The sequence below is a fragment of the Pelodiscus sinensis genome, chromosome 11, assembly GCF_049634645.1.
Source record: "Pelodiscus sinensis isolate JC-2024 chromosome 11, ASM4963464v1, whole genome shotgun sequence".
In the NCBI taxonomy this organism is placed as follows: Eukaryota; Metazoa; Chordata; order Testudines; family Trionychidae; genus Pelodiscus; species Pelodiscus sinensis.
Genome location: NC_134721.1, coordinates 44,683,133 through 44,706,789, shown reverse-complemented (window position 1 = coordinate 44,706,789; position 23,657 = coordinate 44,683,133). Strand labels below are relative to the sequence as shown.

The following is a 23,657-nucleotide window of genomic DNA, read 5'->3' as shown; positions in this document are numbered from 1 at the left end:
ACCAGACCATCACACATGAAATCAACCAGACCATCACACAAACCATCCGTGATAGCTAACACACTGACACTGACTTCTAGTGGCAGGGAGTTCCACAGGACACCGGCATAGCAGGATGTACCAAAGTTTCCTAGACCTACCTCGTGCATTTGTCACAGTGAACCTGAGTGTCATTAAAGGTCACTTACACAGTGCACGAAATAGGTCGACTCTAGTTCCACAGTCCGTTCCACAGCTAATTAGTCAGACGGTCATCCTCCCTCACTTCAAACCCTGCATGCCCGGTACGCTGCACAGTCCACACCGCGCTTGAAGGCCTGTATCTGTGTAAAGAGAAAGGGCAAGGGAGAAGAGAAAAGGGGCGCATTCCAAAATAACTCCCTGCCACCAAACCAGATTTGCATTCTGCTAGCGCTCCAGCCATCTGTGCCTTATGGCTGCTGTAGCTAGGCAAGAATCCCTCTAGGGCACATTCTGTGAGCCTCACGCTCACCAACTCATCAATCCTTGGCTCCAGTCGAACGACAAAACTTACAACCAGGCCCAGACGCTCTGCTCAGGTCTAATGGAAGCAGCTAAGGAGCTGTGATCATTTGATGTTTTCAGACGATAGCGGTGACGCCTGAGGCCAGCAATAATATTACCATGAAATAAATCTGCGGCGATATAATTAGCAGGGCTGCTATTACAGCCCGGCCTTTACTGCTGCTTGACGTACAGGCGTAAGAACTGCTTAACTCGGGGGTGACTGAGGACCTGGTTTGGACGGGGAGGGGGTGAAGGGGGAGACTGTTCACACGAGTTTTCTCTATGACATCAATGGGGTACTACACATCTCCGTGGGCTTATTGTGGGGCTGGTTCTACAGAACCTTGAAGGGTTAAATGCAGCGTTGGCTTTCCAGGACCTCAGCAATGGCTTTCATTCAAGTGCCTACTGCACCAAGGACAGATACCAGAGTCTACCACGTCACTTCTAGCCCCCCTGAAGGAATGTACAGGCCAGGCACAAGGTCCCAAATCTAATCTGGGAGCTTCAAAATCTTGACCAAATTATCACATTCATTCCAAAGATGCTTTGGGAATCAGAGGGAGAGGGAGAGGCCGCGGGGGAGGCTCCCTCCCCCACTGCACGGCTGACCGCTTAGCCAGAACTAGCAAGGAAATACCTTTTACTGGCCCAGCTTGCGTGAGTGAAAGGTCCCGAAGCTTGAAAACTTGTGGCCTCTTCCACCAGCAGAAGATGGGTCAATAAACACTACCTCGGTCACCCTGTCTCTCTCGCTCCCGGACCCACACCACTACAATAACACAACCAACATGTGGTTAGGCCAGGGGTGGGGAACCTAAAGCCTAGGGGCAGGATGCAGCCCCTGGCTTGCTTGGGTCTATCCCCCGAGGCTTAAGGCCTCCTCCGATATTGGGGAGCCTCAGCCCTCTGCCACCTCTGTGCAACTCCCAATCCGACTGATTTCTCTGTGGGTCAGCAGCCCCCGACACAAAAAAGGTTCCCTATCCCTGGGTTAGGTGGTTATTTTAAACCTGGCCTCTCTACTTACGGATCAATCAGTCATAGAACAGCTTTTTTCAAAGCAGGTATGTTCCCATGCCCATCAAAGGGTGACAACACCCAAATGGCAGTGTTTGGTGTGCCCAATGGGGCTCAGACCCTGCTGGAGTAACAGTCAGTCAAACAGGGAGAACTGTAATATGGTGACCAGTTTAAAAGCGAGGTGCACAGTGTTTCTCTTAGAAACACCTGTGGCTTAAAAAGGGAGACTTTAGGAGCAGTTGGGAGTGGAGTCAAGGTACAACGCAGTATCAGGTTACAGGCATCCCAGATCGAGGCTGTCTGTTCCCCCAGACCCATCTCCATTTTCCAATTGTTGTTTAGTTGCACTGGAGCACATGGGCCAGGGGTGCAAAAACAGGCAGAGAAAGGAGCAGAGCAGGGTTTGGTATACAGGAGGCAAAGAACAGCAGGACGCTATTATACAAACAGACTATTTCAGGGTGATCGTCAACGTTTAAAACCCAGACCTGACACAAGAGCATTTGGATCATCATTTACGTCTCGTGGTTACAGGCATGACAGTGAGACTGTGGAGATGTGGGTTCTATGCCAAGCTCTACCACACTCACTATGTGAAACTGCTCTGTGCCTGAGTTTCCCCATGCGTGAAGTAGGGACAGTCCACCTCCACATTGGAGAGCTGTGAAATTTAATTCATTCCCACGTGTGAAGTGCTTTGAGTTTCTTCAATTAAAAGATGCTTGACGAGACAAAAAATATTACCTCGAGGTTGCTTTCTTTCAGGGCACCTGACCTCCAAAGTGTCTGCCTCAGCCCTGTTTTACCTGTGTAATATCGAGCTCTTATATTGCTCCCAACACTGCTTCTTGATTCTCCTTCCGCTTCCTGATTCTCCTTCCGCTCATGAAGTCCCATTCACAACCTCTGCAAAGCTAAATCGCTAGATCCTAATTTTCACCCAGTTACCTTAATGGCAACTATAAAGGTGATGGGAGTCTCCACTGGGTGTGGAAAGCATGTAGTGAACATTGTGGAGTCTTCGTGACCGTGACGCCAACTCTTCAGATCTTATTGCAACATCTGAGATTTCCTTTAAAACCACAGATCCTGCAGTCAGGTGACTGAAACTAAATAAATGTTCACATTAAAAAAATGTTTCTGGCCCTCTTCATTTCAGGAAGAAGAAAAGCTTGAAAACATGACCCCTAACGAAGCAAACAGATATGGGAAACTCTTGTAAGCATTAGCATCAACAGACGTACCAATCTGCACCTTCTAGGGCGGGTTCCAGGACTGTGCAAATGTACCCTCAAAGGCTACTCTTATGCTGCGGCCAATGGCAGCATTACTACAAGGGTCTTTACCCATGTAGCATCTGCAACCCCAGTAGCTGTCAGGGACCGCAGCCCTATTCGGCCATTGCAATTCAAGTTTTTCAGTATCAGAGCAACCTAACATCTGGGACCAGTGCATCTGGTCACCCTATCGAGGAGACCAGAGTGGAAACGAGGCTTGCTCCTGGGAAGAGACTTCTGCTTCCACCAACAGCACTAGCCTTTCCGGGGAGACATGTGACTATGTCGGTAGATTCACTGCTCGAGATTCCTCCAACTGGGCTGGTATTAGAACATAAGAACGGCCAGACTGGGTCAGACCAAAGGTGCATCTAACCCAGTAGCCTGTCTGCTGACAGCGGCCAACACCAGGTGCCCCAGAGGGGGTGGACTGAAGACAATGATCAAGCGATTTGTCTCGTGCCATCCATCTCCATCCTCTGACAAACAGAGACCAGGGACACCATTCCTACCCCCTGGCTAATAGCCTTTTATGGACCTAACCTCCATGAATTTATCTAGCTTCTCTTTAAACTCTGTTTTAGTCCTGGCCTTCACAGCCTCCTCTGGCAAGGAGTTCCACAGGTTGACTATGTGCTCTGTGAAGAAGAACTTTCTTTTATTAATTTTAAACCTGCTACCCATTAATTTGATTTGGTGTCCTCTAGTCCTTATATTATGGGAACTAATGAATAACTTTTCTTTATTCACCCTCTCCACACCACTCAGGATTTTATATATATATTTATATCATATATAGACTGAGCCGGGCTTACTCCGTGGTAAGCTCTACCTACTGGTTTGGTAGGCACCCAAAGGCCTGGGCACGTTCAGGGCTGGGCAGCCTATTTTAAAGCAAGCGTCCTTATTGTGGCAGTTGGACGGTTTCAGTCCTCCGCAGGAAGCAGACCGTTTCTTGAAGCTGGAGCGTGTAGGTTTAGAGTCGGCTCATACAGTAGGTGGAGGCAATTTACATACTTTCTGCTGGAATTTCATTGCCTAACAAGGACTGCTCTTTCAAGAGCCGATCACAGCGCTTGGCACTAAACTTGCATCACGTTGATACGATCTCTTTAATGTTATCTGCAGCTCGTTATCGCAATTGTATGTGCAATTTACATTCTTGTCGGCTTTTTTTTGTATTAAGATTTGCGAGATACCTAATGTAGATATCTCGCGCATTGTTCCCATGCCACTCAAATGCATAATGGACACCAGCTGCCCGGAGAAAATGCACCAGCTTCCCGTGTCGCTGCCATGTTTCAGGCTCATCCCACAAGGCTGTGTCAGACAGAGCTGTGGGCATCCCAGCCCCCCATCACTTGCATGGAGAGATAGGAGGCGGCGGCTGTCAGAGTTTAGCAGCAGCGACAGAGTCAAGCCAAATAACAGGGACTCTGCAAGCTGCCTTCCTGCAGTACTGAGACGCTCTCATATTCCTGACTGCACTAGCCTCTGCGATGCCAATTCAGGGGTCACCCATACGGCTCTGCCAGTGCTGCTCACTTGCCCTTCCTCTTCCAGCCCTTCGCCTCTCCTAAGCAGAGATCCCAAATTCACTGTCACTTGGGCCACGAGGCGGGACTGGAACCGAGCTCAAGACCCTAAAGGCGAATGCCCCCAACCTGCACAAAAGCCCATGGTAATTCCAATCTCTAACGCGGCTGGCAGCTCCAAGGTTGCTCATCAAGTGCAGAATCCAGCTGAAACACCCTTCTCTGACCTCAGTTCCCGACCAGCTCCGCTCTCCGTTTCTCACTGCGACACGGAGCATGTGAGGACCTACAGCCGTAAGTCTGATTTATCCCCTCTGTGCTTGCATGCGCCTCGACTCGGGCAGACAAGCATGGAGCTGAAGGCTGTCTAGCAGCCGTACCCAGAATGCTGCCTTGGGGAGAGCAGGCAGTCGCTGCCTTGCGCCCTGGGAGGGAGGCAGGAGAGATTGAAGCTTTGAGCTAAAGTAATGGAACTTGGTGGATGTTTCAGGAAGCTGCGTCTCAGGCAGAGCCGTTGGTTTTTGAAGCTGCAGCTTGGAAAAGGACAGGGCAGGAATGTAGGCTCCAACACAGTCATGCCTATGCAAAACGATCTCAACCTGCAGCGCGCCAGCTACTCCAGCCCTAGGACACCACACCCCTCCACCGAAGTGCCTGAATCCCAGCCGTCAGTTCCGCCAATTCACTGCAGCCCTGCATTTAAAGCCCCATTTGCTCCCAGCCGCGACTGCCCGTGATGCTGGGTCCGACCCTACGTTATGCTCAGTACTGACACTGCATAGTTTACACACGTTAACTAGCATGAATGTGTTAATTAACACTAACGTGTAAATGTGGGTAAGACAAACATCCACAGAACTGTGCAACAACAGAAGCCAGACAAACCCAGGTCCCAAGGGACTACAGAATGCTTTGACTGGCTGTGTCCAATGTCTCCGCTGATAAAAACTGCTCAGTGCCAATCTGCATCTAGGGGAATATTCATACCTGTGCAAGACTGCAGGGTGTTTTCCTGCACAAAAGCTTCTCGGGGGTTTAAGAAAAAAACAGCAGCAGTAACACTGATGCTCGGGTTTGTCAGGTTTTCAATGTATGTGGATTGTTTGCTTCAGCATTCTATAGCTGTTGTGTTGCTGAAAAGGATATCGCCAACCTGAAATTCAGCCCATTAAAACCTATTTTTAAGAAAGCCTGGTACTACAGCAGAGACAAAGCCTCAGAAACAACGTGAGAAAGGGAGTCATGTAAGGGAATCTGAAAGAGCGACAGTGATAGGTTGTGACAGCACAGCGCTCTCACATACCCCCAGTTTAAAAAACTGCCCCTCTTTCTGGTCTGTGAGTTTCAGTGATCTCTGGGGCCCTTGGAACAGGAGGAATGAAAGTTTGCAGAGGGAAGTTTGGTTTTTAAGCTGCTGTGTCCCTGAAGCCCTCTGTAGGCGGAGTGCAGAGATACAGGGTCTGACCCTCATTCCCCGACTGTACTACTCTGAGTAGCCCGAGAGAGGGAGGATTTATAACCCTCCCCCCACATCCTCTGTCATGATTATGAGGGTTAGCCAGCAGCCTGGGGATTAAGGGGTTAACTACTCCTAGCCAGGTGGAGTGACCAGTAGGAATGTAGGTGGGACTTTCAAACTGGGACAAAGGAATTTGGGTTTTTTCTTTTCTCCCTTTTGTCTCTCTGGGTGTGTTTTCTGCAGCTACAGAGAGGGACAAGCATGTCTCTCTCTCTCCAAGACACCATTCTTCATTTTCTGTAAGTAGGGTAAAGTTTAGGTAGTTTCGTTAGGCTTTATTGTTTTAAGGGTTGGGTATGGGATCTGAGATCTGGCACTGTTTAAAAGATGTTTTGGCTTTTCTTTGTAACTAAGTTCTAGGCCCATGGAGTTTCTCCATGAGTATATTTTGTTACCTTCCTATCTAGTCATTATGCTTGCAACAGGAATATTGTTGTAATAATAAAAGTTCTTTCTTTTCTTTTCATTAACCTGGCAGTGGTTAATTGTGTGCCCTGATTTTTATTTTAGGGGTGAGATTTCCCAAATGATCTTTCCCCTGATTTTTTTTATCAATATTTGGGTGGTGGCAGCGGAAGTTTTATTCCCAAGATCTAGGTTTTTAAGATTTTGGGGGAAGTTTTATACCAAAGCCTGGTAGATAAGGCTTTGGGGTACACTTGCTGGCCCCCACTTCTGCATTTATCATGCCAGAGTGGGGAAGGAGCCATGACATCTTTTAAACAGTGCCAGATCTCAGATCCCATACCCAACCCTTAAAACAATAAAGCCTAACGAAACTACCTAAACTTTACCCTACTTACAGAAAATGAAGAATGGTGTCTTGGAGAGAGAGAGACATGCTTGTCCCTCTCTGTAGCTGCAGAAAACACACCCAGAGAGACAAAAGGGAGAAAAGAAAAAACCCAAATTCCTTTGTCCCAGTTTGAAAGTCCCACCTACATTCCTACTGGTCACTCCACCTGGCTAGGTGTAGTTAACCCCTTAATCCCCAGGCTGCTGGCTAACCCTCATAATCCTGACACCCCCGCTTATGGCGCCCACCTGCTGCCAGTGTAAAGAGGCCACACGGAACAGGCCAAGAGCCCCACAGAGTTTAGAGTCTAACTTGCACGCAGAAGCTGGGGGACACAAGCCAGAGACTGGGGCTCGTGCAGCCAGGCGTGAGCATGGCAGGCACACAGGTGTCAGACTCCCCAGTGTAGCCCTTCCAGCCACAAGCAGCGGGGCTGCCCCCACAGAGCAGTGTCGGGAGCTCAGCACCCACCCGCGAGTCTGAGGACGGCGCAGCCAACAGAAGCGCGCTCAACCTGCCTGCATCATACCGGTCTCAAGGGAGACGGCAGTGTGCAGCAAGCACCAGAAAGGATATTTTAGGAGCACAAGGAAACACCGAAGCCCAAAATAACCTAAGCCAAGCCCACAAGCACAGAGAGCTGGACGGCAGGGCCCTGCGGCAAGTGACTGACTTCAGGGCAGCTCCGCTCTTTGATCAAAGCCGGACGTGAGTGGGGATGCAAGAGAGAGAAGAAATCAGAAAGTAACTACCTGCCCAGGGCTAGCGAGTCACACCTGGGGAACTGGAACCCAGGAGTCCCCGAGCCTCCGGACTTTGCTCTACCCACTAGAAAGCGCAGGCTTCTTGCTCTGGAGCTGGGATGGAGTCTCCCACCCCAAGCGCGCTACGTATAAACCAACAATTCAATCTACAAAAGCCGAGCGCCATGTTTGACATGCCTTGGAGTGAGACGCTGTATATTCATCCATTCTTCGGCAACATCCTCTCCCAGCCAACAGCGTGGGGGGCTCATGCATGTACCTACAAGGCTCGGAAGCATTTTCAATATGGAGACGTAGCAGGCGGCTCCCAACCTATTCCCCAGGGCACAGCTCAAACGCGCCCTGACTGACATGGCACTCAGCGGAGGCCGCTCTCCTGACCCACCTGGAGTGAGCTGAAGTACCTGAGTCTCTTCCAGACAGGGCACATGGTGCCGCTTGCCCCATCGCTCAGGGCCCTGCAGGTGCCACAATGGAAGGACACGCACCCTCCCATTTCTCTGCAGCCTCCGAGCGTGCTGAGCCACTTCCAAAGTCTTAAAGCAATCAGGGCTGGGCTTCTGCCAAGCGTGAATGGCAGAAGACAGGACAACGTACGACAGTCTGCATGAAAGGGCACGAAGCCCTACACGCTGTTAGCATTATTAGAAGGCTGGTTACATTGCTCTGCGAATGGGCCCAACACCGTTCTGGCAGACTTGTTACAAGCCCCAAACTGCCCCTGATTAGAAGAGACAAGCTCCCACTCCGGTGCGTGCGCATTGTTCAACTCCATTGCTGCGACCTGCGCGTCGGAATGCCAGACTTGGGCGATCCGATTCCAACTGGCCTCCTGGGTCAGGTCCAGCTGAGGAGCAGTGAGAGAACGCAGGGGAGAGAGGGAGAGACCAGAGACAGGCACACATGCAGGCCAAGTAAACAAACAAACACACGGAGCAAGAGTCCGCCAAGATTTGATTAGGAGTGAATTAAAAACATAATTGAAACCGAAACTACTACCCAGCAATTAGGAAGCAAGTGGGAGAAGGGACAGATTATCACTATTAATTAACCAAGCAAGGAGATTACACCTTTCAGTGGTTTGCCTTTTCTGCAGCAGGGTATTTCCCCCGCCCCTCCCCACCTTCTTCTCTCTTAAAAGACAAGTGCTGCGCAGAAGCAGCTAATTTCCAGCGTCGCAGCTGGGTGTTTCCGCTTTGGGTGGCCCGTCTCAGCGGGATGCGTGGGTGCCGTAGCCTGGCCACGTCTAAAGGAAACATTTCCCCACCATGCGGAAGGACAGACAGACTTAGTGGACAGGGCTCTGGCCTGGGACCCAGGATATCTGGGTGTGGAGTCTGTCCTCTGCCTGCCCTGCCCGAAGGTCTCATGCTGGGTAGAGCCCAGGGCCTGCATCTGGGGGAGGGGGAAGCCGCCGTTCAGACCCGCATGCAAAGTGCATGTGGCTGGAGTCCCAGGAGCCCAGCGCTCCGGTGGACTGTGGTTCAGCACAGCCTCGTTCCAGCTCCAGGCGGCCTTCCTTGGTCGCTGAAGCAGCAATGGCCCCACCACCTTCTCTCCACCAGGGCCAGCGCCTAGGCGCGTCCCGAGGGGGCAGCTCTGCTACCAATGCACATCTGGCTCTGCTGACCAGGGAGATGCCTTACAGCAGGGCCACCGCCCAGATGGGGAAGCTCAGAAAGTCCCGCGTGCCTTGGAGGGCGAGGGGAGCAGGAAGTCACTGTGCTCCCGACCCTCCTGAAGCCAGAGAGGAAGGATGCTGCAGGCCCTGAGCCTGGAGAGCCACAGGACAAATGGAGCAGGGCTCTCGCTGGAGGAGGAAGGGCAGTCCTATCGCCCGCTGGATGGGCCCAGCCAGCTGTGCCCGAAGACCACGCTGGGCACAGACACTCCGGGCACAAGTCGCAGAGTGCCCCAAGGGAGCACCTGTGCCGCTCGCAGTGACAGACAGAGCCCGAGCCAGCGCCCCACGGAACAGAGCCAGACTGCGCACCGGGGCTCAGGGCCACCGAGGACGAACTGCTCCCCACCCCACAAGCATCCCGACTAAGCAGCTCCCATCCCTGGAGAACTCCCTGGTGCCAGGTTCGGTAATAATGCCCCAAAGCCCTGCAGTCTCCCCCCGAGGAGTGCAAACCACTTCCTAAGCCTTAACTGCAGATGAGCAGGAATACCCTGACGGGGAGACCGAGGCACAAAAAGTTAAGGAAGTTACCTGGTTCCTCCAAGTGTCTGGGTGCAGCCAGGTCCCCGAAGGCCTAGTCATGTGCGGACACCACTAAGGCGCTGCCCCCTCCCAGGCACTGCACAGCCTGTGCTGCCAAGCCCCGTCTTTGGCACGGGAGCAGGAAAACCTGCCCCCCAGTGACGGGTGCTCCTACAGCCACGCCCCCAGAAATCTCTGCAAAGGCGTTTCAAAGGAGACTGCCCCGGACAGAGCTTTGCTCCTGCTGCCTGCGTCTCGCCTGAGGGTCACGTGGAGCGCCAGGCGCCATCTCCCCCACGCCGCAGGGCAGTGTGGAGACCTTCGATGGCCCATGCTGCGAGCCCTTCCAGCTGCCTCTGCCAGGGAGGCCCTGTCACCAGAGCCCTCCCCACGCACCGGAGACCCACAGGGGCTAACCGCGCACAGCGGCACCTCCCCCGGAGCAGCAGCAGGAGGCAGACGGTGAAAGCAAGCATGGCATCGCGAGGGGCAGAGGGAGCGCCCGGGAATCGGAAGGGCACAGGGCTCGTTTCACTAGTCTGCCCCAGCTCCCTGCAGGTGACAGGAAACAAACAGGGCTCCACCATACAGCAGCCTGAACTCTTCTACCTTGCCACTTGAATTCCTGATGAGGAGAGGCCTCCCATCCAGCCTCGGCTACTCTCCCTGCAGCCCCATGCAAAGCCTTGGGTGGAGAGAGACAGAGGCGCCAGCTCCAGCATAGGGCTGCTGCCCAGTGCCTGGCTCCCACAGGTTCAGATCTAGGGATGCTCAGAGGCCCCGCTGGACCCAGCTGGATCACAGGGAAACGGAGCTGGGACCTGGACCATCTACTGGCTCTGGTCTCCATCTCCCATTGCAAGCCTTCCGGGCCCAACAACATCAGAGGGCACGGAGGTTTCTCTCTCCCTGGATTGCACGAGATGGGCTTCTTTCGAGCAGGAGGAAGAACACTGACACAGCCAGCACTGTTCAGGCAAGTGTCAGGTATAAATAACTCATCATAGCCCAGGGTAAGCAATGGGACGTACAGCTATCATGAGGCAAAGCAAATCATCCGTGGCTAAGCCGTGGAATGGGAACCAATCAGCAGTCGACCGAGCTGTCAGAGGACTGCACAGGAAAAGCCCAAAATGAAGCCCACAATGGAAGCTTTGCATCCTGCCGCTTACCCTCTAAACAGGGGTGGGAGGAGAGATTCAGAGCCAGTTACTAACTGCACACCCCCGTCCGCCCCTTGCTGGTTCCACACGCACGCAGATGCATGCAAGCATGGGGCTTTCATGGCCCTGAGGGGAGACAGTGCCCTGCTTTACCACAGCGAGTCGAGTGGAGCTAATCAGCAAGTGACTTTTCCACTGGTGTCTGACTTCACACAGAGACGCTCTGCAATCAGAGAAAAGGAGGCTGCGGCCACAGCCTTGGGGCCAGATCCTCCACTGGGGAAAGCAGGGATAAGCAGGGGGGAGTGCGACAAGGTAGAAATCAGGCGCTGGAGCGGCAGAGCCTCCCGCGTCTCAGGGACTTGCCCTGGCAAAGAATCGCGTCTATCACTGCAATTAAGAAATATTTCCCCTGTGCCACTTAACACCTCTGGAAAATGTCAGTGGCGGATCAGCTCTTGCACTGATGCTTCTGAAATCTGCCATCACTCACAGCACGCCCCCGCTGCCCTCCTCCCTGTGCCGTGCTGTGCCTTGGCATCTGCAGCACTGCTACAGAAGCAAGTCTAGGCCACGGCAAGCACTTCAGTGGAAGGCAGCCACCGAGAGCAGGTGGAGGAGGCCACGAAAGCGCCACAAACAGCTGAACACCAAGCGACTGCGTGCTGTTGTGATCTGCACCTCCAAGCCGCTGCCTGAATTTGTGCGCTGGGTCCCTGCCCCGGTCATCAGCTCCTCCTGGCCCCATGGCACGTGCCTCCCTGGAAGGAATCTGATCATGGGCACAGAGTGACATGCAACAGGCCCGGGAAGGACCGGCAGCAATGGCACTGAAAGGGTCACACTTCCAAGAAGCAACCCCGCCCAGATCTATCCACAGCCAGGGATAACACAAATCAGGTCCATGCAGTCAAGTCAGTTTTTCTCCCAAACTCTTCTGCAGGCAACGAAGACCCAGCCTCGGCAGCACCCTCGCAATACAGCACGTCTGGGAGGCCTCTCCTGGCCTTGGCCAGTGCACAGAACAGCCCTGGGACTTCAGCGACCGTGCAGCCATGGGGAAGGGGACCCCGCCTCCCCCCTCCTCCCACAAAACCTGCAGTCTCCAGGATCCTCACCAATCAGGGGTTCCCTTGGAGCTCCCCTGCCTCTCACACGTCACCCACGGAGCTCGGCAGGGCTTCCCGCGCAAAGGGTGCCAGCAACACCCGGCCTCCATGGCTAAGAGGGATGGCCCCGCCCAGCCTGGGCCTGCACACAGAGGGCTGTCAGCCAGGCTCACAAAGCCAAAGAGCAGGGGGAGGGAGGCAATGCCTGCCAGCCCCCTTCCCCAGCGAGGTGTTCAGCATGCCAGGCCCCCGAGGACAGAGGCTCCGTAGCTTCGCTCACCCTCCCCTCCTGCAGCCGCCTCCTCTCCCGGCGCTTCTGCCTGGGCCAGAGCAGACACGACAGGGAAAGCGCAGCAGGAGCAGCGAACACGGGGCAGAGCAGAAAGCAAACCCTGCAGAACCTGGGCTGGGCTCAGGCCGACGCTTCGGGAGGCCCCTTGAGCTCTGGAAAATCCACAGCTGGCAAAGCTGCTGGCAGCCGGTGCCTGGCGGGTGCTCCACCACCCGCTCCGTTCCCTCAATGCGCGCAGAGCCGCCGACTCCACACGGACGAAGTGCCTGCAAAGACTTGTTCAGCTGCATGTGGAAGGGGGAGCAATGGGGTCTCCGGACACTGGCGCTAGAAGGGCATGGGACACAAACGGAGAGAGGGGCAGGCCAATGCCAGGCCTCTCCCACACAGACGGATTACTGGACCCAGTGGGTGATGCGACAGGTCCGTACCGGAGACCTTAGGGGCGAGGCCACAACCAGACTCCTCTCCACCTCTGGCCCGTCTTGGCCACCGGTCACTAAGCACGCCCACGACCAGGGGGCCCAACAGCCTCACTGGGCCCCCGGGGAAGGGGCAGCACTGGGGCTCAGTGCCACCCAGAGCACACCTCACCTCCTCCAGGCAGCCTCAGTGGCACTTGACAGCGACCTAAAGAGCCTGGGGCTTCCTGGTAACAGTGGCTGGGAGCCCCAGGCCCTTTTGAACTGCTGGGCCCAGAGCAACCGCCCACTTCCCGTCAGCCGACCTGCCCAAGACGCAGCACCCGAGCCTGCCTGGGTGTGCCCAGATCTGGGAAGGGACTTGAGTGACAGAAGAGGAGAGACCTTTTATTTTTAAAAAAGCTCCCAGAGCACCGAGTGCCGAGACTGGCACGAGGCAGCAGTGACATTCGGGACTCAAGAGTTGATGTGTTGAGCCACGAGCAAAGCACCTGCAATTCCCCAGAGAAGAGTCAAAGGGGCAGTGGGACATGACCGAGGCATTAACGCACCATCGGCCGTGTGGCAATCGCTGACACCTCCACCCTGCTGCACCGGTCGGGGGAGACGTCTCCTGGGCAGAACCAGGGCAACTACAGAGGTTTGAATCTGACGCAGGAAAGCAACCAGAGCCCTCCATGCTGTTTCCCTAGGACTCATCGGAGGTGGCTGCGTACGTGGTGTCCTCTAGCTCCAGCCAAGTAGGATACAAGCTACTAGCAGAGTCACTCCATCCCCTCCAGCCTGCGCTTTCGCAGACAGCCTGGCCTCCTCCCCCTGCCGCCAACACTAGGAAGCAAGTGCAATGGTGCCTGGGGAGCCCCTAAGAAAGTGAACACAGGGTGGAGATCCCCTAGCACTGGAGAGAGAGACAGCTTTGGCCTGGGACGCACTGACGGCTCCCCGTGTCCGGTGCCAGCGCACCTGGAGGGAACAGGAAGGATCTGCAGGCAGAATGCGTCCTGTCCCACAAGGAGACAGAGATGGGGCAGCGTAAAGAGGAAGGGCAGCTAAGGACGCAGCCTTGCGGCTCCCGTTTATCAAGGGAAGCGATCGCCCTCCCACCCCGCCTTGCTCTGCAATGAGCATGGGAAATCAGAATGGCTGGGGGGGCCACAGCCCTGCTGCAGCCAGAAGACGGTGTCAAGCCAACGCCCCCAAAAGTCTGCACCAAGTGTGGCTTCTTGTGTTTAATCCTTGTTTCTCTAGGGGAGGTGCGGGGGGGGGGGGGACTGTAAATATTATTAATAAACCCTCTGAACACAGCTTAACTTTCTTTAATCAGGATGCATTAATGTTTTGCTTTGAAATTGGGAACAGCAGGCTCTTTGATGAATGGGCTGAATCATCATCTCATTTGAATGTGATTCCTCTCCAGTGCCTCTGCACAGAGTCCGAAAGGCAAGCGTGTACCCTCCCGGAAACCCGGCGCCCCGAGGGGTGTCCTGCGCCGCCCCCAGCAAGAGCACCGAGAGGGGAGGGGACTACTTCTCCAGGGGGGAAGCACGGGGGCGCCATACAAGTTGTACTACGCATGGCCTGGTGCCCCCCCACTCTCACTGACACACGTCAGTCACGCTCGACTCAGCCGCTGACAAAATCGTTTAAGGAAAATCATGGTGGCTTCCGTGAGTCACAAGGAGGGAGGGGTACATTTCAGCAAGAGGATGCAAGTGGAAGGGGAGCTGAGGCAGAGGAAAACGTAAGCTGGGGATGAGGAAAAATGTCCTGGGAGAGAGCAGTCGCACAAGGCTGTGTCTGCACTAGCACCTTTGGCAGTCGGGGGTGTGGACGGCACTAGGTCTGCAGGAGACCTGAGCGCGGCACCGCTGGGCCACCGTAAGGCCCGTAGCAAAGACACGGCCTGAGGCTGCGGCGGACACTCCAGGGGCAGTGGTGGGGATGCCGTGGCCCCGGGACAGCACAGGCTGGCACCGGCAGGGAGAAGGACTGGAGGAGCCGACTGGTTTCCCCCAGCCCTAGATTCTATTGCCTGTCACCGACCTGGCAGGAGAGACTGAGAGCGCCTACTCAACTTTTGCAACCAGATGTATGGCCAATCAAGCTGGCTTGGAGGGAGATGAACCGGGCAGGGTCTCAGTCTGAAAGTGCCTGCTTTGCAAGACATGTTCAAATCAGGGTTTGAAATCCAACAAAGCCACAGCCCTGGCTAGGCACGAGCCACCTCACCAGGCCAGGCACTGGCCAATGTCACTTAAACCCAGAGAGAGAAACAAGCCTGAAGACTCCTAAGGTTAAGTCCCTCCAGCACCATCCGGATCACTGGCAGCCTGAGCTAAGATGGGAGATGCACAGGAGACCGGAAGGAGACGGCGACAGACCCCACAAATACCCTTACCCCGTGTGGTCATTCCCTGGGCTAAGTCGTTCCCTGGGAAATTCTAGCCTCTTCTACTCTTATTCCATGTTCAGAGTAGGACCTGAGCGCCTTGCGCCCGCGCATTGAGCAGCAGGACTAACATCGGCACAGGCTTAGAAACCGGCCGGGCACATAGAGCAGAAGGTAGCGAGGCTCCAGCTGGCATTAGACAGACGGCGCTGGTAACCCTGGGATGTTTCCTGTGGCCCCGGGAATGAGAGAAAAGCAACGCAAACACGTGAAAGACGAGTTATTTGGGATGGTCCTTCGCGGCTGCGGGAGTTATCCGCAGGCCTGGGGCCAGCCCCAGAGAAAGCTCTGTCTTGTGCTCTCTTGGGGAGTTACTGTGTAGTCACGTGGCACAGCACCGAAAGCCTGCATACAGTCTGGCCTGTGCTTGCCGTCCGGCCCAGATAGAGGGCGACCGTTGAGTTCTCCTGTGGCACCCCCACATCCTTGCACCATGCCTCACCCATTGGTCCCGTTACCTCAGCTGCAAGCCCATGTGGGCCGGCATTGCTACCGAACCCGTGTTCCCAGGCACAGGAGCTTCACCCCCCACACAGCTCCATGGAACCAAGCACTCCCGAGGCGGAGACAAACCAAGCAGCTTCCACTACCCCCAGGCGCACGCTCGCTCTGTTCTTCAAAACTCAAATCCTCATGTCCTCAGCTCAACTCACTGGAGCGGCACAAAAGCTCCAGACGCTGAACAGGATGCAGAGAGGGGGTCAAGTTCGAACACCAAGGTGGCGCCATTCAGCGCCCTCGCCCTGGCACTAGTGACATGAGCTCACTCCAAGAGAAACGGGCCTGAAAGGGGACGGGAGACAGATGCCCAAGAGGGCAACTCAGACATTTCTATCCCAGAGGTTTGGACAACTAGGCACAGGCATTACAGGTGGCAGCCCCTTCAAGCACTCAAGCTCTCTCTCGGTAACACCTTCCGGGAGTTGGGATCAGGAACCAAGTTACTTTCCCCCCTTCGGTAGCTGGGGAGAATAGAGTGGCAAGGATCAGAAGCCCACGTCTCTAGCCGGAGCAGCGCCTCTCTTGTTGATCCCAACCATACCGGAAGAGACCAGTGCACCAGGCAGGGCCCTTACCTTTAAAGCCCGGACTTTCTTGGCTAACAGGCTCTCAATGTCTCCTGCCACTTTCTCCACTAACTTCTTGGGGACGTTCTCCTTGACCTCGAACAGGTTCCTGTTGTCATTGTAGATCTAGTAAAGGGAAGAAAAGAAAGAGGGTCACCACTGCAGAGAGGCACAGGACATGCAGCCCTCCCGTGCCAAGGGGTTTAGTGCACGGGTAAGATAGGGACTGTGGGAGACCCCTGGCAAAACTGGTGTTGGCTGTCCCACTGCTCCCAGGGTGGGCAGGACTCAAACCCACACCAGGGGAGATTTAGCATTCAAGGGGGGGGGGTGCACAAGGCCTGGAGCTCACCCCTCCGGGCTTTCCAGCTTCCTCCTTTCCCCAGCAGAGAGGTCTGGGGCCTCTCCTACCCTAAGGCCTGAGACATCCCAGTGCAATGGCCGCCCATCCCACTGGTGACCCATAGGTGCGGCTGTCAAGGACTCCCTGATTTTCTTTCACCCATTCTCCAAGTGTCCAAGCGAGGCCCCAGGCCCCGGTCACAACCCACACTCCGGGTCTCTCTTGCCAGACCAGGCGACTGCCGCTCCCTACAGGGCCCACAGCACCACAGACACACAGGCTGGCAGCAGATGGCGCACAGCGCCGAGTCAGCTGGGGGCCGAGGGCAGGTTTGCCAGCTGGATGGGCCTAAAACTGGGATATAACCAGGGACTTCCCCGGTCGATCTGGAACGGGGCCAGCCAGAGCTGGAGAAGGGCGAGAGAGAAGCTGCTCTGTGGAGATACACTGAGCCACCCCTCTGGATTTGTGCAGCTTCAGCCTTGCCCCTGCGGTGTGTTCTCCCACAACCCGCGTCAGCATTCAGTCCGGAAGGAGCCCACTGAGGTTCCACGGAGCCACGCTGGGGATGGGTCTGTCCCACCCACCAACTGCTACAACAGCTGGCGTCCTCCTTAACCACACTGACACGGTTGGCATTAGGCTTCAGAGTCAACAGCTCCCAGTCATCTCCACAGCCGGGGGGAGGGTGTAAATTATGCTGAAAGCGCCGGCGTTCCCAGCAGCTCTTGGGGTGACTAACTCCACTCTAGCAGGTGGCTGTCCCATGCGCGGCCATTTCTATCTGAGTGCGTAATCCCTCGCTCTGCCCACACCCCCGTGTCCTCCCCGCATGGCGCAGTATACCATACCGCTTCCTCCCCCCGAGTCCCAGCTCTCCCACAGACAGCAGAAAATCACCCGAGCAAACCCAAATCCGTGCAGTTCCCCGGCCACAAAGCCAGCATCATTGTTCAGGTGCACTGCTTAGCACCTCAGCCCCCTCGCCCCACGTACAAGACGGGGGGCTCGTTGTGGCAGGCAATTCTGTCTTCGCGCCTGCCTACAAAGCATCTAGCACACGTCCGGGGCTACAGAAAGGATCGTACTGTGCCTTCGCCTTTGGCACGAGGGATGTTAGATCAGTTAATTGAATAGTCGAGTAACCTCATGGATTCTTATTGGTTACTCGACTATGCTATAGCTCCCGGGGTGGGGCTGGCAGCCAGTGCGCTCTGGCCCCGCTCCCAAGAAGCCCCTTGCCACCCTGTGCTGCTATGTCTCTATCAGAAGCAGCAGCTGGGATGTCAGGCAGGAGCTGGTCTGCGAGGGGAGCCCCTCACGAACTGGCTGCCTGCCACCTTGTGCTGCTGCCTCTAATACAGAGCTACCAGACCCAGCACTAGCTGGAGCTGAGCCGGGCTGCCTGCCCACCCGGCTCCTAATACACTTTAAATGCAGAGCCACAGCGGGGGTACGTCCCGGATCCGGCACAAGCCAGGACTGAGCTGGGCTGCTGGCAAGGGGCGGGGGGAAACACGTGCAGTCTGTAGCATTAACCCATAAGCTTTTGCTTACGGGTTAATCAACAAGACTATTACATCCCTCTTTGGGACATCAGTTCAAACCTAGGTCTGAGCGGCAGCAGCAGCCACTGCTCCAGGCAGGGATCGCTTCTCACTATGTGTCTATGTGACATCTAGCTGGGGAGGGAAGGGCCTCTAGGCAGAGCCCTGCAAATCTGTGGCTATCTGCTTTATCTCCACAGGTGTCTGCATCCACGGATCACTGAGGCACATGCAGATACAATTCAGTCTCCACGCAGGGCTCTCCCTCTAGGTACTCCTGCCATCCAGCTGAGAGGTCTGCAGTGGCGTGGTGTGCAGCACTCAGGCCTGGTCCCTCCCCAGCAGGCAAAGCACACACAAAAGATACCAGGCTGGCCCAGCGCTGGCAGCCTCGGTGGAGAAATGAAGGACTGGCTGGGCCAGAAATTCTCTCTTACCCCTCCAGGGAGGGGCACTCTGACCAGCAGCAGCCTAGAGAAGAGCAAGGAAAGCGGGCGCTTGAGGGCACCCCCTGAGGGTGGTCTGGCAGTGCTGCACCGCTAGAGAGGTGTCGGGGCAGGGCATGTGGGGCTACGCTGCCCAGGAGCTAGCGAGGGGGTCAGGGTCTGAGGGGACTGGCCAGGGGCCTGACAAATGCCGTGTCCCTCTATGAAGCGGCAGGGGGCGAATGGCCACTGCTCGGGCAGCCCTCTGTGTACAGCCAAGGGCTCTGGCCCCAGGACAGCCAGGCCGACACCTCCCACTGGCGCTCTGCTTTCCCAAGGGCTGGAGCGAGAATCCTGCCCCTCACGCCAGCACCAGCAGCAGAAAGCCAAGAACAGGCTTAACCAGTCGGACAAACCCCAGGCCTAGCGCAGAGACAAACCCCGAAATGGAATGTGCCTAATGCTACTGGCCAGGGCAGGGCAGACCCCAGCAGCACTGTCCAGCCTGTGGCGATCTTCCGGGCACTCCTACAGGACAGCCCAGCAGACAGATGCAGACACCAGCTCCCCAGTAGCTCCACTCCCTCCTACCCCCACCCCAAAAATCTGAGCTGGAGCCTGAAGCAGCTTCCCAGAGGACTGGCAGCTCCTGATAACCGGAAGGTAAATTTAAAGTGTTGGAATATTGAATCCCTCCATGGCCCCCCTCCCACCTTCCTCCAGGGGCAGAGACCAGGGCTTCCACTAGCGGAGGCTGCATGTGCTGCTTTCTTAGGCTAAGGCAAAAGATGCTTTTCCCCGCTCCAGAGCCCCTCCAGGATCAGCCCACAGGCTCCCGACTTGTTCTCTCAGACCCTTGCTGTAACTGCCCTTCTAGGACATGTCTGCTTCCTCCCCTCTCCTGTGCTGCTGGTGTAGTCCTGACAACGGCCGCCTGGTGCTGGGCTTTCCCCCAGAAACACCATTCCAGGACCGGGCCTTACTCCCAGAACTCGGGGGTGGGGGTGGGGGTGGAGAGCGTCCTGCCCAAAGAGACAGAGTTTCAAGCAAGGTACCCTAGGCGCCACCTTTCCCCACCGATGCATCTCGTCTGTTGCATTCTAACCAGCAGGAGCAGGAGCATGTTGAAAATTGCAAGACTACTACTCTGAAGCCTATGGAGAGTTCTCGTCAATCTTGCTATGTAACTGGCCAGGGAGAACTGTTCTCCTTGCACCCCACAGAGCACAGACCCAGGCAGCTGAGGAATTTGCACCAGTTATTTCAATCCCATGCCCACAGGGAGTAGCCAGGGAGATCATGAGGTAGCTGGTCTCCTCTCTCAGGCTGAGGAACCACGTGATTCGCAGAAAAGACAGGAGGGATCACCTGAGAAACTGCTTTGAGAACTCCGCGCCTCTCGGCTGCCCCTCATTTCAAAGGGACTCGCTCACTTTGCCCCCAAAGTCACCCTGTGTGCCGTACCCATCCGGTGTGCCCACAGCTTCCACTGTTGGAAGTGACAGACATGGGAAATACAGATCTGTGGCTCGGGGGTCGCCGACAATTAAAAGGAGACATCCCACAGACATTTAAGTATCCTGCATGACTCATCAGTGAGCACCCCTCGTCTCAGGTCCTTGCCGCGCACTGGGGCCCAGCAGCCTGGAAGGTGTGTGTTGCTGATAGCAATGGATGTTACCCTGGGACAGAATCTCGCCCGTGCGTGGAACGGGTTAAAGGCAGAAAGCAGCACATAAATTCTATTCTCCCTCGCTCTTTCCCCCTTTGGTAAGGAACAGCACAACACAATAATGTGTTTGGAAGGCACGCTACCTCCAGCTGAGCAGCAGCAATTAGGGAAGCAAAAGAAGAGGCACAATCTTCAAGGAGAAAGCTTTGGATAAAGAGGGCATCCTGACATTCATGTTTTCCTATTATGAAACGGCAAATCAGCTCCCATTGGTTAAAGCCAGAAACAGGGCCTGCGCATTGGGGGGGGGGGGGGGGGAATAATAAAATCCGGCTGTACTTCCCGGCCCCCATCGCACACTCTCCGTAGTGATCGGCCTGTGCAGGCTTTTTGTCCATCCATGTATCTAGGTTAATGAAAACATGAAAACTGAAGGAGAGGCTCACCAAAACAGCAGAGGGGGGGTGGCAGCATTGCTTGTTACTCAGGCCCCCTGGTAAGACCTTGTTTTTAGACATGTGTAACTCAGCCAGACTTTAATCGGTTGGGCTGTAATTTTACGTGCCTCGGGCTGAACAGCTTTGGAAAATTTCAACCCCAACAATGCCCAGTCTTTGCTCAGAACAAAGGCAGTGAAAAATACACTATCATGGCCTTGCTCACAGGGCATGTGGGGAGACTTATGAGCACTCCGAACTCTCTGATGAAACAAAGCACCACAGAAGTCAGGGCTGCACGACACCGAAGGGGACAGCGGGTCCCTTCTCAGCTCTCTTACATGGCAATCTGGGCATTCACGACAGATTAAAGCTCTGCTGGCATCAGTTCTTGGCCTTCTCTTCTCTGAGCGGGCAGTGTGCGGTCAGACACTAAGGGGAAGCGACTCTGGAATACTCAAGTGCCCCGCAGGACTGGACCAGACCGGACCACTGTGCTAACCGCTGCACGGCGCGGTGCTGCAGCCCCTTGTGTTAGCGCAGGACAGCGGGTCTCCACCTTTTCCATCACAAGACCCCTCCAGAGCTAACCACCGCCCCGCTCCTGGCGCAGACAGAGGCGGCCATGCTCCCCAACGCCTGCTTGCAAGGGGCCTGGAGAACCGCTGGCCCAGGACACTGCATGCACAGTGACTCAGGAAGAGCCTGTTAGAGACCCACAGCTGTTGCAAGTGGCAAGGACCGGCTTGGCCAGCTCCCAGGCGATGCCGGGAGTTCCCTACAGTCTGCTCATGTGGGGAAAAGCTTCGCTACGCGTCAGCCCCGGACGGCAGCTCAGCCCCCTCGCTTCGGGGGGTTCATTCTAGGTGGCAGAGCCAAGCTCCCGACAGCTCTGTACTGCACCCCACCAAGCCAGCCAGGGCGGTCACCGGCCAGGGAAGAGCGCTGAATGTCTCCCAGGAGAGCTCACCACCAACCGCCGCCCCCGAGCCTGGCTTCGCTGGTGAAACTGGACAGACACGTGGTTCACGGAGATATGGCGGGAGCCAGGCTTGTTTCCCGCCCTGACAGAATCCATCGAACTGACAGCCTACTGAAGAGCTACAGTAATCTGCCGACGCGGGACGCTTCTCCCTACCCTGCACAGGCATGCGAGGGATGAGGGCACTTTTGGCAGAGGTGGCTGGGGAGCTCCCAGACTTTTGCTGTCTGCACTGGATTGGAAACCAATTTCTACCCTCTGCCAAGTTCTCAGGGGCTCTGAAACATGCACAGAGCAAGCCTCCCATTCAGCCTAATCCATGCCTTTCTCTTCCACACCACACCCAACAAGTTATTCAGACAGCAAAACACCCTTGCAACAGGGCCAGGTCCCGCACCCTAGGATACCTGGGAAAGGAAGACGCATGTACACGACACGAGGGCTACAACTGTTCAACAGAGCGTACAAGTCAGAACGCTTGCTCCTTGCACGAATAACGATGGGAATCCAACTCCAGGCAAGCCCTTCCCTCCCTCCGGGGCCCGTCCTTCCTGCACACTCTGACTTGGTTCTGAAAGGCTCGAGCAGGCGGTTAGAGCTAGCTGGCTTCACTGAGCCTAACGGGCGACACCAGTACCCAAACGCAACTGCTCTTCGCCCCGTGCGGAGTCTGAATGCACGCTGTTCCAGCAGCGCGAGCACGGGGGCATGGGTGTCTCTCGGTGTAATGTTTGGCGCCGGGGCGCAGAAGTTCCAGGGAAGTGGTCACAGACCCTCATGTGCTAAAGCTCAGGGGTTCCTGCCCTGCCTCCCCATGAGGCTGCTCCATCTCAGCTCTCACAGTGCCAGTGTGCAACAAACAGCCAAAACAGGACCTGTGGGCTTTGCTGCATTTCACGTATGTTACATGTACATGCACCTATACAAAAGTTAACTCATTTCTCAGGCAGTCTTCTCACTGAATGAATCAAACCAGGGTTGCAATCTAGCAACCCCATCTGTTATGATCACAGCACGCACACCAAGATGTTAGATAAAAACAAATACTCTTGCTCTAAAGTTGTAGCATGCAACTACTTCCGTTAGCGGAGTTCAAAACACTAGCGCCTCAAACAAACCAAAACAGAGACAAAACAGGAGGCTCCTAAAAACAGAGGCACAACTCAGCCCTCATTCCTCCAAGCTGGCTCTTTGCAGTCGGATTGTGCTGCAAGATCCAGATCCTAGAGGGGCCTAGCCTGCAAGCAGCACCAGGCAACCCCTGAGGGTATGTCTACACTACAATGTTAATTCGAACTAACGGACGTTAGTTCGAACTAACATTCATAGCCGCTACACTAGCGCTCCGCTAATTCAAATTTGAATCGAACTAGCGGAGCGCTTAGTTCGAACTAGGAAAACCTCATTTTACGAGGATTAAGCCTAGTTCGAACTTACTAGTTCGAATTAAGGGGTGTGTAGCCCCTTAATTCGAACTAGTGGGAGGCTAGCCCTCCCCAGGTTTCCCTGGTGGCCACTCTGGCCAACACCAGGGAAACTCTATTGCCCCCCTCCCGGCCCCGGACCTCTTAAAGGGGCACAGGCTGCCTACGGTGCCCGTGCCAGGTGCAAGCCTGCCAGCACCCAGCCAGCAGACCCTGCACCTGGCACGGCACAGAGCCACCCACCTGATGTCCCCCAGCTCACCCCCTCTTCCCGGGACCAGGCTGGCGGCTCCTGGGAGCTTGCCCGGGACCGCAAGAGGCGGGCACCTTCCTGGGCTAGTGCGGACATCATGGACCTCGTCCACGATCTCCGCACTAGGCACAGGAAAGTGGCTGGCTAGGGCAGGAGAGCTGCCAGCATGGCCACCCAGGAGCAGGTGTGCATGATAATCAAGGGGGTCCAGTGAGACCCCCGACCCTGAGCCCTGAGCTTACAATGGCCGTCCTGGGTCAGACCAAAGGTCCATCTAGCCCAGTAGCCTGTCTGCCGACAGCGGCCAACCCTAGGGACCCTGGAGGGGATGGACCGAAGACAGTGACCAAGCCATTTGTCTCGTGCCATCCCTCTCCAGTCTTCCACAAACTTTGGGCAGGGACACCACTCCTACCCCCTGGCT

General features: G+C 55.5%; 1 protein-coding gene across 2 annotated transcripts in view; it reads right to left on the bottom strand.

The window, feature by feature from the left end:
- The window catches only part of CACNA2D2 (calcium voltage-gated channel auxiliary subunit alpha2delta 2), a 425,783-nt gene that overhangs the window by 283,402 nt on the left and 118,724 nt on the right, over nt 1–23,657 (bottom strand). For both annotated transcript variants that reach the window (XM_075939506.1, XM_075939507.1), the window contains exon 3: nt 16,160–16,276. In XM_075939506.1, the coding sequence (XP_075795621.1) occupies nt 16,160–16,276 (117 nt within the window). The remainder of the gene's footprint in view (nt 1–16,159; nt 16,277–23,657) is intronic.